At 45.0% G+C, this 14,194-nt stretch overlaps 9 protein-coding genes across 9 annotated transcripts; 4 read left to right on the top strand and 5 right to left on the bottom strand.

Annotated features, from left to right (window-relative positions):
• Positions 1 to 391: 391 nt before the first annotated feature.
• Positions 392 to 828, top strand: LOC147068730 (histone H2A-like). Its single transcript, XM_085951844.1, has one exon. The coding sequence runs from the start codon at positions 454 to 456 to the stop codon at positions 826 to 828; it is 375 nt and encodes a 124-aa protein (XP_085807970.1). The 5' UTR covers positions 392 to 453.
• A 789-nt stretch (positions 829 to 1,617) lies between these two features.
• On the bottom strand, positions 1,618 to 2,231 carry LOC147068729 (histone H3). The gene has a single exon (XM_085951843.1). It carries the CDS (start codon positions 2,055 to 2,057, stop codon positions 1,647 to 1,649), a length of 411 nt encoding a protein of 136 aa, XP_085807969.1. The 5' UTR covers positions 2,058 to 2,231; the 3' UTR covers positions 1,618 to 1,646.
• A 260-nt stretch (positions 2,232 to 2,491) lies between these two features.
• LOC147068728 (histone H4) lies at positions 2,492 to 2,874 on the top strand. Its single transcript, XM_085951845.1, has one exon. It carries the CDS (start codon positions 2,554 to 2,556, stop codon positions 2,863 to 2,865), a length of 312 nt encoding a protein of 103 aa, XP_085807971.1. The 5' UTR covers positions 2,492 to 2,553; the 3' UTR covers positions 2,866 to 2,874.
• Positions 2,875 to 4,912: 2,038 nt separating this feature from the next.
• On the bottom strand, positions 4,913 to 6,024 carry LOC147068727 (uncharacterized). The gene has a single exon (XM_085951820.1). It carries the CDS (start codon positions 5,897 to 5,899, stop codon positions 5,192 to 5,194), a length of 708 nt encoding a protein of 235 aa, XP_085807946.1. The 5' UTR covers positions 5,900 to 6,024; the 3' UTR covers positions 4,913 to 5,191.
• Positions 6,025 to 7,667: 1,643 nt separating this feature from the next.
• Positions 7,668 to 8,133, bottom strand: LOC147068726 (histone H2B-like). Its single transcript, XM_085951821.1, has one exon. It carries the CDS (start codon positions 8,063 to 8,065, stop codon positions 7,691 to 7,693), a length of 375 nt encoding a protein of 124 aa, XP_085807947.1. The 5' UTR covers positions 8,066 to 8,133; the 3' UTR covers positions 7,668 to 7,690.
• A 170-nt stretch (positions 8,134 to 8,303) lies between these two features.
• LOC147068725 (histone H2A) lies at positions 8,304 to 8,881 on the top strand. Its single transcript, XM_085951822.1, has one exon. The coding sequence runs from the start codon at positions 8,378 to 8,380 to the stop codon at positions 8,750 to 8,752; it is 375 nt and encodes a 124-aa protein (XP_085807948.1). The 5' UTR covers positions 8,304 to 8,377; the 3' UTR covers positions 8,753 to 8,881.
• A 660-nt stretch (positions 8,882 to 9,541) lies between these two features.
• LOC147068724 (histone H3) lies at positions 9,542 to 10,167 on the bottom strand. The gene has a single exon (XM_085951819.1). It carries the CDS (start codon positions 9,979 to 9,981, stop codon positions 9,571 to 9,573), a length of 411 nt encoding a protein of 136 aa, XP_085807945.1. The 5' UTR covers positions 9,982 to 10,167; the 3' UTR covers positions 9,542 to 9,570.
• A 248-nt stretch (positions 10,168 to 10,415) lies between these two features.
• LOC147068723 (histone H4) lies at positions 10,416 to 10,798 on the top strand. The gene has a single exon (XM_085951842.1). It carries the CDS (start codon positions 10,478 to 10,480, stop codon positions 10,787 to 10,789), a length of 312 nt encoding a protein of 103 aa, XP_085807968.1. The 5' UTR covers positions 10,416 to 10,477; the 3' UTR covers positions 10,790 to 10,798.
• A 2,038-nt stretch (positions 10,799 to 12,836) lies between these two features.
• On the bottom strand, positions 12,837 to 13,948 carry LOC147068722 (uncharacterized). The gene has a single exon (XM_085951847.1). The coding sequence runs from the start codon at positions 13,821 to 13,823 to the stop codon at positions 13,116 to 13,118; it is 708 nt and encodes a 235-aa protein (XP_085807973.1). The 5' UTR covers positions 13,824 to 13,948; the 3' UTR covers positions 12,837 to 13,115.
• Positions 13,949 to 14,194: the final 246 nt, after the last annotated feature.

Genomic DNA, 14,194 nt, shown 5'->3' with positions numbered 1-14,194 from the left:
TTTAGCCGAGACCCTGAACTCCTGCGACACAAGACCGCAGAAGAAACCAGCCTACCGAGAGGCGAAGACGACGACAACGAAGAGGACAGACACCCAAACGCGTAGGTGCTGAAAACGGACGACAATCGACGGACGGCAGAAGTGAGAATGCGCCAGCAACTTTTCCTTAAACCAATAGAGACCACTTAATCGAGACCACAAATTGGGCCTCGGTCCGGTCGCGAAGCCACCGAGGCCCAACGAACTCAGAAGCGGTACAAAAATACCCTAAGGCAATCACAACGACAGTAACTAGAGATAACGGGGATGACTCCCATTTGAGTCGGCGCCCCAGTTAAACATTGCCATTACCCCAAGCAAGCAGTTTTCAAGCAAACTTGACAAAGGACCGTCCGTCGATTCAGGTCGACGCTTCTTTCGCACAGTTAATTTTCAACACTACCCCGTCTCGCCATGTCTGGTCGCGGAAAAGGCGGTAAAGTCAAGGGAAAGGCAAAGTCTCGTTCGAATCGCGCTGGACTCCAGTTCCCCGTCGGTCGCATACACAGGCTCCTGCGCAAGGGAAACTACGCCGAGAGGGTGGGTGCCGGTGCGCCGGTGTACCTGGCCGCCGTCATGGAATACCTCGCCGCCGAAGTACTCGAGTTGGCGGGAAACGCGGGTCGCAGGGCCGCGTTTCCCGCAACTCGAAGTACCATCGGCGTGCGAGGCTCTCTCCATCCGCACGAGCGGACAGCTGCTACACCGGCGCACCGGCACCCCCAGGGAGGAGTGCTGCCCAACATCCAGGCGGTGCTCTTGCCCAAGAAGACTGAGAAGAAGGCGTAAAAAAAAAAATATAAAGATTACATGCATATTAATCCATCTATCGTCGTACAAAAGGCCCTTTTCAGGGCCGCCATTTTTATTCAAATTCGAGTGGTAGCGTATCCGTGTCGAGCTCGTTATTGTGTCTCATTATTCATCGACAGTAGGACATTATTGAAATTGTTATTATTATAGGTATTAGCGCAATACAGAGAGTACTGTCCATGTTACAATAAATGTTCTGCAAATTCAATATTTGAAAATACATCTAAAATAAAAAGTAGGTATATAATTTCGTAGTAATTCATGAGGAGATAGAGATGCGTCGATCTCTTGTTTGTTAAGAGTGGCGGTTTCAGTAGTTTAAATAGTTTTGTAGGATAATGATTGTGATATATGTACCTATTTATATAGGTGAGGAGCATCTATGTAAGATATGATAAGAGGCTGTTTAATTAATATTATGAGGGTAGATATTATTTGATGAATCTCACCTCACACGCGTTGCGTTATTATATTATATTATTAGGTGGTAAGTATATTTTATTTAATCGACTGTTCAATTGATCAATTACAACAGACGCAAAATTACTTACAAAACTATTTATCCAAAAATAGTGGAACACGCAGAATGATATTATATTATACTTACTTGGAAAATAGATAGCCAAGTAGGTAGTATAATAATATACTACTATTATTACAGGCACATAACGACCGATCGATCGCTCACGGATGCGTAAACATTCGAATGTCAAAAAATTTGCGGCCCTGAAAAGGGCCTTTTGTGATAGATAGATAGATGGGTATGATAACAATATTATTATTTTTTTTAATTTTTAAGCGCGTTCGCCGCGGATTCGTCTCGCCAGCTGGATATCCTTGGGCATGATGGTGACGCGTTTGGCGTGGATGGCGCAAAGGTTCGTGTCCTCGAATAGACCGACGAGGTACGCCTCGCTGGCCTCCTGCAGCGCCATGACGGCGGAGCTCTGGAAGCGCAGATCGGTCTTGAAATCTTGAGCGATCTCGCGCACCAGTCGCTGGAAGGGCAGCTTGCGGATGAGGAGCTCAGTGCTCTTCTGATAGCGACGGATCTCACGGAGAGCGACCGTACCGGGCCTGTAACGATGGGGCTTCTTCACGCCTCCTGTGGCCGGCGCGCTTTTCCTCGCGGCCTTCGTGGCGAGCTGTTTGCGGGGAGCTTTTCCGCCGGTGGATTTTCGGGCAGTCTGCTTGGTACGAGCCATGTCTTCTTCTTCAAAGTAGTAGGTTCTGAAACGAGCGTTCAACGAGGAGTGCGCGCGCGACCCTACTCGGTGACTTATATAGAGAGATCCGCTCGCTGCGATTGGTCGACGCGGTCGCCTTCGGCGGAACAGTGGGGGGTGATCACTTTCGTCGGCGTATCGTTTTGAGGTCGAAATATTGCCTGAAAGTTCATTTTTTTTTAAAATATCCTTTTTTATTCTATTCCGCAATTATTATTAATAGCCGTTATCTTTATTGCGCACTCGCTTTGCGCGAAATGCGCAGCACTGGGCGTGGTTGCGCCGCGGCGCGCCAGAGCGAGACGCACTCGCCCGCGCCTTGAATTCGCAAGGAAGGGAGCGAGACGTCGCATACGCGCGTCTATAAAAAGAGACGTCAGAAAATTAAAAGATTCATAATTCGTCTGGCGGCCGCAGTGAGCGCATCGCATCGTTTCGATTTTTGACATCATCCACTTTTTGACACGCATACAAGATGACCGGTCGCGGTAAAGGAGGAAAGGGATTGGGAAAAGGTGGCGCCAAGCGTCACAGGAAGGTTCTTCGCGATAACATCCAGGGCATCACGAAGCCTGCGATCCGTCGTCTGGCACGTCGCGGCGGAGTCAAGCGCATATCTGGCTTGATTTACGAAGAGACCCGAGGAGTCCTGAAGGTGTTCCTCGAGAACGTCATCAGGGACGCCGTCACCTACACGGAGCACGCGAAGAGGAAGACCGTCACCGCCATGGACGTCGTGTACGCCCTGAAGAGACAGGGTCGCACCCTGTACGGTTTCGGCGGCTAAGCTGGCCAATACGATACGATACCATCTCGTCTTGATACAATACAGACTGACTACTACAATATAATGATGGATGAGTGGGTTGGTTTTAATGCTATGCCCGCTTAACTATTATTATGTGAATATATCTATCTACTCGCATACAAACGGCCCTTTTCAGGGCCACCATGTCTATTTCGTTCGATCCGTTTGCATTCGTATAGTATCGCAGTAATAATGCATGCAGTGGTGTGTGCATAGAAGGGTGGAGGTGAAATACAATTTATTTTATACGTTTCTGAACTGAAAATATGTTTGATTTGCTTAGGTTAGGTTTGATTTTGACAGGTTAGATTTGATTTGATTAAGTTAGGTTAGATTTGGTTAGGTTAGGTTTGATTTCATTAGGTTAGGTTTGATTTGATTAGGTTAGGTTTGATTTGCTTAGGTTAGGTTTGATTTGCTTAGGTTAGGTTAGATTTGATATCATTAGGTTAGGTTTGATTTGGTTAGGTTAGGTTTGATTTGATTTGATTAGGTTAGGTTTGATTTGCTTAGGTTAGGTTTGATTTGCTTAGGTTAGGTTTGATTTGATTAAGTTAGGTTTGATTTGATTAGGTTAGGTTTGATTTGATTAGGTTAGGTTTGATTTGCTTAGGTTAGATTTGATATCATTAGGTTAGGTTTGATTTGCTTAGGTTAGATTTGATATCATTAGGTTAGGTTTGGTTTGATTTGATTAGGTTAGGTTTGATTTGCTTAGGTTAGGTTTGATTTGATTAAGTTAGGTTTGATTTGATTAGGTTAGGTTTGATTTGATTAGGTTAGGTTTGATTTGCTTAGGTTAGATTTGATATCATTAGGTTAGGTTTGATTTGATTTGATTAGGTTAGGTTTGATTTGCTTAGGTTAGATTTGATATCATTAGGTTAGGTTTGGTTTGATTTGATTAGGTTAGGTTTGATTTGCTTAGGTTAGATTTGATATCATTAGGTTAGGTTTGATTTGGTTAGGTTAGGTTTGATTTGATTAGGTTAGGTTTGATTTGGTTAGGTTAGGTTTGATTTGATTAGGTCAGGTTTGATTTGGTTAGGTTTGATTGGGTTTGGTTTGATTTGATTATGTTAGGTTTGATTTGATCAGGTTAGGTTTGATTTGATTGGGTTAGGTTTGATTTGATTAAGTTAGGTTTGATTTGGTTAGGTTAGGTTAGGTTTGATTAGGTTAGGTTTGATTTGATTTGATTAGGTTAGGTTAGGTTTGATTTGATTAAGTTAGGTTTGATTTGATTAGGTTAGGTTTGATTTGATCAGGTTAGGTTTGATTTGATTGGGTTAGGTTTGATTTGATTAAGTTAGGTTTGATTTGGTTAGGTTAGGTTAGGTTAGGTTTGATTTGATTAGGTTAGGTTCGATTTGGTTAGGTTAGGTTATTAGGTTAGGTTTGATTTGGTTAGGTTAGGTAAACCTAACCTAACCTAACCAAATCAAACCTAACCTAACCAAATCAAACCTAACCTAATCTAATCAAACCTAACCTAACCAAATCAAACCTAACCTAATCAAATCAAACCTAACCTAACCAAATCAAACCTAACCTAATGATATCAAATCTAACCTAAGCAAATCAAACTTAACCTAATCAAATCAAACCTAACCTAATGAAATCAAACCTAACCTAACCTAACCAAATCAAACCTAACTCAATCAAATCAAACCTAACCTAATCAAATCAAACCTAACCTGATCAAATCAAACCTAACCTGATCACATCAAACCTAACTTAATCAAATCAAACCTAACTCAGTCAAATCAAACCTAACCTAATCAAATCAAACCTAACTTAATCAAATTAAACCTAACCTAATCAAATCAAATCAAACCTAACCTAACCTGATCAAATCAAACCTAACCTGATCACATCAAACCTAACTTAATCAAATCAAACCTAACTCAGTCAAATCAAACCTAACCAAATCAACAAAAAAAAAAAAAAATGAATTTAGTGTTAATTTTAAATTTTAGCTAGGTGAGTGAGTATTCGTCTTGACATAAGACAGTGTAATAATATTATGCAATTTACGTATGGAGTACCTATACGAATTGAATAAAGAAATAACGACGTATCTACGTGTTCGATATCAGTCGACACCTGAATTGTGTTGGTAGCCCTGAAAAGGGCTTTTGTTTCAATAAAATGCGAGCGAGCGCGTATTATTCATCTCCATCTCTATCCTCATTCATCTCGTCTACTGTCGTCGTCGTCATCCACCCGAGATACCCCCCTTCCCGGGCTGCCGTCGTCGCATCATCGTCATCGTGATGATTAGATTAGATTCGATCGCGGCTTCTTACTTCTTCGCAGCGGCTTTCTTCGCGGCGGGCTTCTTCGCAGCGGCCTTCTTGGGCTTAGGCGCCTTCGGCTTCTTGGTGGGCGGCTTGGCTGACTTCTTCGCCTTGGTGGGGGTCTTGGGCTTGGCGGCCTTCTTGGCGGCGGGGGCGGCCTTCTTGGGGGAGGCGGCTTTCTTGGCGGCTGCGGCCGATCTGGCCGCGGTTTCGAGAGGAGCCGACGACTTTCTCATGGCGGTCGCGGGCTTCTTCTTTGCGGCTGCGGCCGAAGACTTGCCTCCGCCGGCCGCGGCGCCCTTCTTCTCCTTGGATGAGGCAGGGCGCGATTTCTTCGCGGCGGGCTTCTTGCCAGAGGCGGAGCCGCCCGCAGATTTGGCCTTGCCGGCTTCCAGTTTGAACGAACCGGAGGCCCCCTTGCCTTTGGTCTGCACTAGGGCGCCGGATTCGACGGCACCCTTCAGGTATTTCTTGATGAATGGCGCCAGCTTGTCGGCGTCCACCTTGTAGTTGGCCGAGATGTATTTTTTGATCGCCTGCAGGGAGGATCCGGCGCGCTCTTTCAGCTCTTTGATGGCGCTGTTGACCATCTCAGAGGTCTTGGGATGCGTCGGCTTGACCTTGGGCTTCTTCGCGGCTTTGCCTGCTGCCGATTTCTTCGCGGGGGTAGAGGGCACCGGCGAAGCGGTGACGGGTGCTGCTGTATCTGCCATCTTTGCGTTATTCGATTGATTGAATAATAGAATGAAATATAATATTAAATTATATTATATTATATCGCGGCGTATATTCTGCTTGCTATCTATCTGTACGATGCGCTAGAGTGAAACGACTCGAACGGCTCGCGGATTGTATACGGCGAGAGCGAGACGGGTGCCGCAGTACCGATGTGCGAACGCCGCTCTCAGAGATGACGTTCGTCTAGATCGGCGATTTTAGTCACGAATTGCACCGGCATTTTTGCTTCGATCTCTCGATATTTTTCAATTTTTCGCAGCCGCCGCCCTAGCGAGGGGGTTCAGGGGTGGGCGGTTGCGCCGCCCACCGATCTGTCTGTCGTTTCAAAGCGGGCGAATGGTCGCGAGTCTGTCCTCGGGCTCGCGGGATGCGTTTCAAATTGGAATTGTGTCCGCGCGCGCACATAACGTGTCGGGAAAATGGCCGTAGATTCGTTAAAAATTATCAGATTCCGACGATCGAGCCTTCGTCCGGCGCGTCGATATACCTTCTCGCGTTTGCAATCGGCCGCGGGCCCCTGGCGCCCCCGCGGGCGTCGCGATCCGCCCCCGAGTCGGCCGGAGTTAGCACAAGACGATCGCGGCATACAAACATTACTGTATCGGGCGAAGACGACGGCGGCGGCCCCGCGGTGCTCGATGCAGTCGGCGGTGTTCACGAAGTTCTGCAGCAGGCGAGCAGACGGACGATGGTGCACGGTATCACGGTGCACGACGGTGAAGAAGGAAGCACGACACGAGAATAGAATGTTCAATTCGAATAATTAGTTACCTAACGATAGATTGCGATAGGTACGGCGCGATCGGTCGCTCGCTCGCTCACTGCGCCTCCCTCCCTCCCGCGATAGATAGATAGATAGATGGATGGATGGATGGATGGATAGTGTGAAGCGAAATATCGTAAATAAATAGTTAGTTAATTAATTAAATATGATAATATGATATAATATTATGGGTGCGTTTAATATGACCGATGCGAAGCATACATACGACAGAAATATGAGAGTAGAAAACCATAGCAACCGAAATCATCAATAACAACCGACAACAAAAATGTCATTATTTGTTACTATCAAGTACCTACCTATATGAAATCAAATATAAAGACATTGGAAGGAAGATCACTCTAAGATATCGATCGGGGATTCGGAATAAACTATTCCCTATTCCCTATTCCCGAATCCGTGTGTCATGTACGTATGTAACATAAAATCTATCGTACGATGCAAAATTATCCGATTCGCATTATTTATGTATCGCATATCGAAGGATCGATGAAATAACAAACAGATGTGTAATATCATGTTATGTAGGTACCTAAATCTAATGTGATGTTTTCTTTTTCAGATGCACGCACGCACGCATGCATTCCATGCACCTAAGATGTATGGATAATATTATTAATAGTATAATGATGACTTATTGTTGTATATTACTGAATAATAATAAAATTATTCACAGATACATCGATTCTTATTATTTTCCTATCATATCATATCATCCTTCGTGGCGGGCTCAGTTAGTTATCTAGTCTAGTTTATAATAATACGGTGTGTTGGATAGTGATATAATAATTATAAGCGTAGATGCAAGATAATTATTGTAACAAATATTCGTATTATTATTACAATAGGTGGGCGGTCAGTCGATTTATTTTTCCTGCCTGGCATAAATATTGATAGCGAAACATGCGATTCGATCAATTCGATTTGAAAATATTGGCGGCCCTTAAAAGGGCCTTTGCTTATAATTCTTTCTTCATGGACTTCACTTGGAGCTGGTGTATTTGGTGACTGCCTTTGTTCCTTCGCTGACGGCGTGCTTGGCGAGCTCTCCGGGCAGAAGGAGCCTGACGGCGGTCTGGATCTCCCTGCTGGTGATGGTGGAGCGCTTGTTGTAGTGGGCGAGGCGCGACGCTTCGGCGGCGATCCTCTCGAAGATGTCGTTGACGAAGCTGTTCATGATGCTCATCGCCTTACTGGAGATTCCGGTGTCGGGGTGCACCTGCTTGAGCACCTTGTAGATGTAGATTGCGTAACTCTCCTTCCTCCTCCTCTTTGTCTTCTTCTTGTCTCCCTTGGAGATGTTCTTCTGGGCTTTGCCGGATTTCTTGGCGGCCTTTCCGCTAGTCTTGGGCGGCATGATGATCGGCGACGGGTATTACGATAACGATAGATAGATTAGGTAGGTGCGCGGTGTCAATCGGCGGCGGTGGCTCGAATGAGAATGCCCGCGCAAACTTAGACTCGCTCTTTCAGGTCACTGTGTAGAGCGATCGGCGCGCGGCTTTGCAAGTCGCGTTATGAGCCGCACGTCTCCCGCTGCGGCCGCACCGCGCGCGATTCTAAAATAACGCAAAAAAAAGTTTTCAAGCAAACTTGACAAAGGACCGTCCGTCGATTCAGGTCGACGCTTCTTTCGCACAGTTAATTTTCAACACTACCCCGTCTCGCCATGTCTGGTCGCGGAAAAGGCGGTAAAGTCAAGGGAAAGGCAAAGTCTCGTTCGAATCGCGCTGGACTCCAGTTCCCCGTCGGTCGCATACACAGGCTCCTGCGCAAGGGAAACTACGCCGAGAGGGTGGGTGCCGGTGCGCCGGTGTACCTGGCCGCCGTCATGGAATACCTCGCCGCCGAAGTACTCGAGTTGGCGGGAAACGCGGCCCGCGACAACAAGAAGACCAGGATTATCCCTCGTCATTTGCAGCTCGCCATCCGCAACGACGAGGAGCTGAACAAGCTGCTCTCCGGCGTCACCATCGCCCAGGGAGGAGTGCTGCCCAACATCCAGGCGGTGCTCTTGCCCAAGAAGACTGAGAAGAAGGCGTAAAAAAAAAAATATAAAGATTACATGCATATTAATCCATCTATCGTCGTACAAAAGGCCCTTTTCAGGGCCGCCATTTTTATTCAAATTCGAGTGGTAGCGTATCCGTGTCGAGCTCGTTATTGTGTCTCATTATTCATCGACAGTAGGACATTATTGAAATTGTTATTATTATAGGTATTAGCGCAATACAGAGAGTACTGTCCATGTTACAATAAATGTTCTGCAAATTCAATATTTGAAAATACATCTAAAATAAAAAGTAGGTATATAATTTCGTAGTAATTCATGAGGAGATAGAGATGCGTCGATCTCTTGTTTGTTAAGAGTGGCGGTTTCAGTAGTTTAAATAGTTTTGTAGGATAATGATTGTGATATATGTACCTATTTATATAGGTGAGGAGCATCTATGTAAGATATGATAAGAGGCTGTTTAATTAATATTATGAGGGTAGATATTATTTGATGAATCTCACCTCACACGCGTTGCGTTATTATATTATATTATTAGGTGGTAAGTATATTTTATTTAATCGACTGTTCAATTGATCAATTACAACAGACGCAAAATTACTTACAAAACTATTTATCCAAAAATAGTGGAACACGCAGAATGATATTATATTATACTTACTTGGAAAATAGATAGCCAAGTAGGTAGTATAATAATATACTACTATTATTACAGGCACATAACGACCGATCGATCGCTCACGGATGCGTAAACATTCGAATGTCAAAAAATTTGCGGCCCTGAAAAGGGCCTTTTGTGATAGATAGATAGATGGGTATGATAACAATATTATTATTTTTTTTAATTTTTAAGCGCGTTCGCCGCGGATTCGTCTCGCCAGCTGGATATCCTTGGGCATGATGGTGACGCGTTTGGCGTGGATGGCGCAAAGGTTCGTGTCCTCGAATAGACCGACGAGGTACGCCTCGCTGGCCTCCTGCAGCGCCATGACGGCGGAGCTCTGGAAGCGCAGATCGGTCTTGAAATCTTGAGCGATCTCGCGCACCAGTCGCTGGAAGGGCAGCTTGCGGATGAGGAGCTCAGTGCTCTTCTGATAGCGACGGATCTCACGGAGAGCGACCGTACCGGGCCTGTAACGATGGGGCTTCTTCACGCCTCCTGTGGCCGGCGCGCTTTTCCTCGCGGCCTTCGTGGCGAGCTGTTTGCGGGGAGCTTTTCCGCCGGTGGATTTTCGGGCAGTCTGCTTGGTACGAGCCATGTCTTCTTCTTCAAAGTAGTAGGTTCTGAAACGAGCGTTCAACGAGGAGTGCGCGCGCGACCCTACTCGGTGACTTATATAGAGAGATCCGCTCGCTGCGATTGGTCGACGCGGTCGCCTTCGGCGGAACAGTGGGGGGTGATCACTTTCGTCGGCGTATCGTTTTGAGGTCGAAATATTGCCTGAAAGTTCATTTTTTTTTAAAATATCCTTTTTTATTCTATTCCGCAATTATTATTAATAGCCGTTATCTTTATTGCGCACTCGCTTTGCGCGAAATGCGCAGCACTGGGCGTGGTTGCGCCGCGGCGCGCCAGAGCGAGACGCACTCGCCCGCGCCTTGAATTCGCAAGGAAGGGAGCGAGACGTCGCATACGCGCGTCTATAAAAAGAGACGTCAGAAAATTAAAAGATTCATAATTCGTCTGGCGGCCGCAGTGAGCGCATCGCATCGTTTCGATTTTTGACATCATCCACTTTTTGACACGCATACAAGATGACCGGTCGCGGTAAAGGAGGAAAGGGATTGGGAAAAGGTGGCGCCAAGCGTCACAGGAAGGTTCTTCGCGATAACATCCAGGGCATCACGAAGCCTGCGATCCGTCGTCTGGCACGTCGCGGCGGAGTCAAGCGCATATCTGGCTTGATTTACGAAGAGACCCGAGGAGTCCTGAAGGTGTTCCTCGAGAACGTCATCAGGGACGCCGTCACCTACACGGAGCACGCGAAGAGGAAGACCGTCACCGCCATGGACGTCGTGTACGCCCTGAAGAGACAGGGTCGCACCCTGTACGGTTTCGGCGGCTAAGCTGGCCAATACGATACGATACCATCTCGTCTTGATACAATACAGACTGACTACTACAATATAATGATGGATGAGTGGGTTGGTTTTAATGCTATGCCCGCTTAACTATTATTATGTGAATATATCTATCTACTCGCATACAAACGGCCCTTTTCAGGGCCACCATGTCTATTTCGTTCGATCCGTTTGCATTCGTATAGTATCGCAGTAATAATGCATGCAGTGGTGTGTGCATAGAAGGGTGGAGGTGAAATACAATTTATTTTATACGTTTCTGAACTGAAAATATGTTTGATTTGCTTAGGTTAGGTTTGATTTTGACAGGTTAGATTTGATTTGATTAAGTTAGGTTAGATTTGGTTAGGTTAGGTTTGATTTCATTAGGTTAGGTTTGATTTGATTAGGTTAGGTTTGATTTGCTTAGGTTAGGTTTGATTTGCTTAGGTTAGGTTAGATTTGATATCATTAGGTTAGGTTTGATTTGGTTAGGTTAGGTTTGATTTGATTTGATTAGGTTAGGTTTGATTTGCTTAGGTTAGGTTTGATTTGCTTAGGTTAGGTTTGATTTGATTAAGTTAGGTTTGATTTGATTAGGTTAGGTTTGATTTGATTAGGTTAGGTTTGATTTGCTTAGGTTAGATTTGATATCATTAGGTTAGGTTTGATTTGCTTAGGTTAGATTTGATATCATTAGGTTAGGTTTGGTTTGATTTGATTAGGTTAGGTTTGATTTGCTTAGGTTAGGTTTGATTTGATTAAGTTAGGTTTGATTTGATTAGGTTAGGTTTGATTTGATTAGGTTAGGTTTGATTTGCTTAGGTTAGATTTGATATCATTAGGTTAGGTTTGATTTGATTTGATTAGGTTAGGTTTGATTTGCTTAGGTTAGATTTGATATCATTAGGTTAGGTTTGGTTTGATTTGATTAGGTTAGGTTTGATTTGCTTAGGTTAGATTTGATATCATTAGGTTAGGTTTGATTTGGTTAGGTTAGGTTTGATTTGATTAGGTTAGGTTTGATTTGGTTAGGTTAGGTTTGATTTGATTAGGTCAGGTTTGATTTGGTTAGGTTTGATTGGGTTTGGTTTGATTTGATTATGTTAGGTTTGATTTGATCAGGTTAGGTTTGATTTGATTGGGTTAGGTTTGATTTGATTAAGTTAGGTTTGATTTGGTTAGGTTAGGTTAGGTTTGATTAGGTTAGGTTTGATTTGATTTGATTAGGTTAGGTTAGGTTTGATTTGATTAAGTTAGGTTTGATTTGATTAGGTTAGGTTTGATTTGATCAGGTTAGGTTTGATTTGATTGGGTTAGGTTTGATTTGATTAAGTTAGGTTTGATTTGGTTAGGTTAGGTTAGGTTAGGTTTGATTTGATTAGGTTAGGTTCGATTTGGTTAGGTTAGGTTATTAGGTTAGGTTTGATTTGGTTAGGTTAGGTAAACCTAACCTAACCTAACCAAATCAAACCTAACCTAACCAAATCAAACCTAACCTAATCTAATCAAACCTAACCTAACCAAATCAAACCTAACCTAATCAAATCAAACCTAACCTAACCAAATCAAACCTAACCTAATGATATCAAATCTAACCTAAGCAAATCAAACTTAACCTAATCAAATCAAACCTAACCTAATGAAATCAAACCTAACCTAACCTAACCAAATCAAACCTAACTCAATCAAATCAAACCTAACCTAATCAAATCAAACCTAACCTGATCAAATCAAACCTAACCTGATCACATCAAACCTAACTTAATCAAATCAAACCTAACTCAGTCAAATCAAACCTAACCTAATCAAATCAAACCTAACTTAATCAAATTAAACCTAACCTAATCAAATCAAATCAAACCTAACCTAACCTGATCAAATCAAACCTAACCTGATCACATCAAACCTAACTTAATCAAATCAAACCTAACTCAGTCAAATCAAACCTAACCAAATCAACAAAAAAAAAAAAAAATGAATTTAGTGTTAATTTTAAATTTTAGCTAGGTGAGTGAGTATTCGTCTTGACATAAGACAGTGTAATAATATTATGCAATTTACGTATGGAGTACCTATACGAATTGAATAAAGAAATAACGACGTATCTACGTGTTCGATATCAGTCGACACCTGAATTGTGTTGGTAGCCCTGAAAAGGGCTTTTGTTTCAATAAAATGCGAGCGAGCGCGTATTATTCATCTCCATCTCTATCCTCATTCATCTCGTCTACTGTCGTCGTCGTCATCCACCCGAGATACCCCCCTTCCCGGGCTGCCGTCGTCGCATCATCGTCATCGTGATGATTAGATTAGATTCGATCGCGGCTTCTTACTTCTTCGCAGCGGCTTTCTTCGCGGCGGGCTTCTTCGCAGCGGCCTTCTTGGGCTTAGGCGCCTTCGGCTTCTTGGTGGGCGGCTTGGCTGACTTCTTCGCCTTGGTGGGGGTCTTGGGCTTGGCGGCCTTCTTGGCGGCGGGGGCGGCCTTCTTGGGGGAGGCGGCTTTCTTGGCGGCTGCGGCCGATCTGGCCGCGGTTTCGAGAGGAGCCGACGACTTTCTCATGGCGGTCGCGGGCTTCTTCTTTGCGGCTGCGGCCGAAGACTTGCCTCCGCCGGCCGCGGCGCCCTTCTTCTCCTTGGATGAGGCAGGGCGCGATTTCTTCGCGGCGGGCTTCTTGCCAGAGGCGGAGCCGCCCGCAGATTTGGCCTTGCCGGCTTCCAGTTTGAACGAACCGGAGGCCCCCTTGCCTTTGGTCTGCACTAGGGCGCCGGATTCGACGGCACCCTTCAGGTATTTCTTGATGAATGGCGCCAGCTTGTCGGCGTCCACCTTGTAGTTGGCCGAGATGTATTTTTTGATCGCCTGCAGGGAGGATCCGGCGCGCTCTTTCAGCTCTTTGATGGCGCTGTTGACCATCTCAGAGGTCTTGGGATGCGTCGGCTTGACCTTGGGCTTCTTCGCGGCTTTGCCTGCTGCCGATTTCTTCGCGGGGGTAGAGGGCACCGGCGAAGCGGTGACGGGTGCTGCTGTATCTGCCATCTTTGCGTTATTCGATTGATTGAATAATAGAATGAAATATAATATTAAATTATATTATATTATATCGCGGCGTATATTCTGCTTGCTATCTATCTGTACGATGCGCTAGAGTGAAACGACTCGAACGGCTCGCGGATTGTATACGGCGAGAGCGAGACGGGTGCCGCAGTACCGATGTGCGAACGCCGCTCTCAGAGATGACGTTCGTCTAGATCGGCGATTTTAGTCACGAATTGCACCGGCATTTTTGCTTCGATCTCTCGATATTTTTCAATTTTTCGCAGCCGCCGCCCTAGCGAGGGGGTTCAGGGGTGGGCGGTTGCGCCGCCCACCGATCTGTCTGTCGTTTCAAAGCGGGCGAATGGTCGCGA

The sequence above is a fragment of the Rhyacophila brunnea genome, unplaced genomic scaffold, assembly GCF_057557595.1.
Source record: "Rhyacophila brunnea isolate RB1 unplaced genomic scaffold, BYU_Rbru_1.0 scaffold_256, whole genome shotgun sequence".
NCBI lineage: Eukaryota > Metazoa > Arthropoda > Insecta > Trichoptera > Rhyacophilidae > Rhyacophila > Rhyacophila brunnea.
The sequence above is the reverse complement of the archived record's forward strand: the minus strand, read 5'-3'. Positions and strand labels throughout refer to the sequence as shown.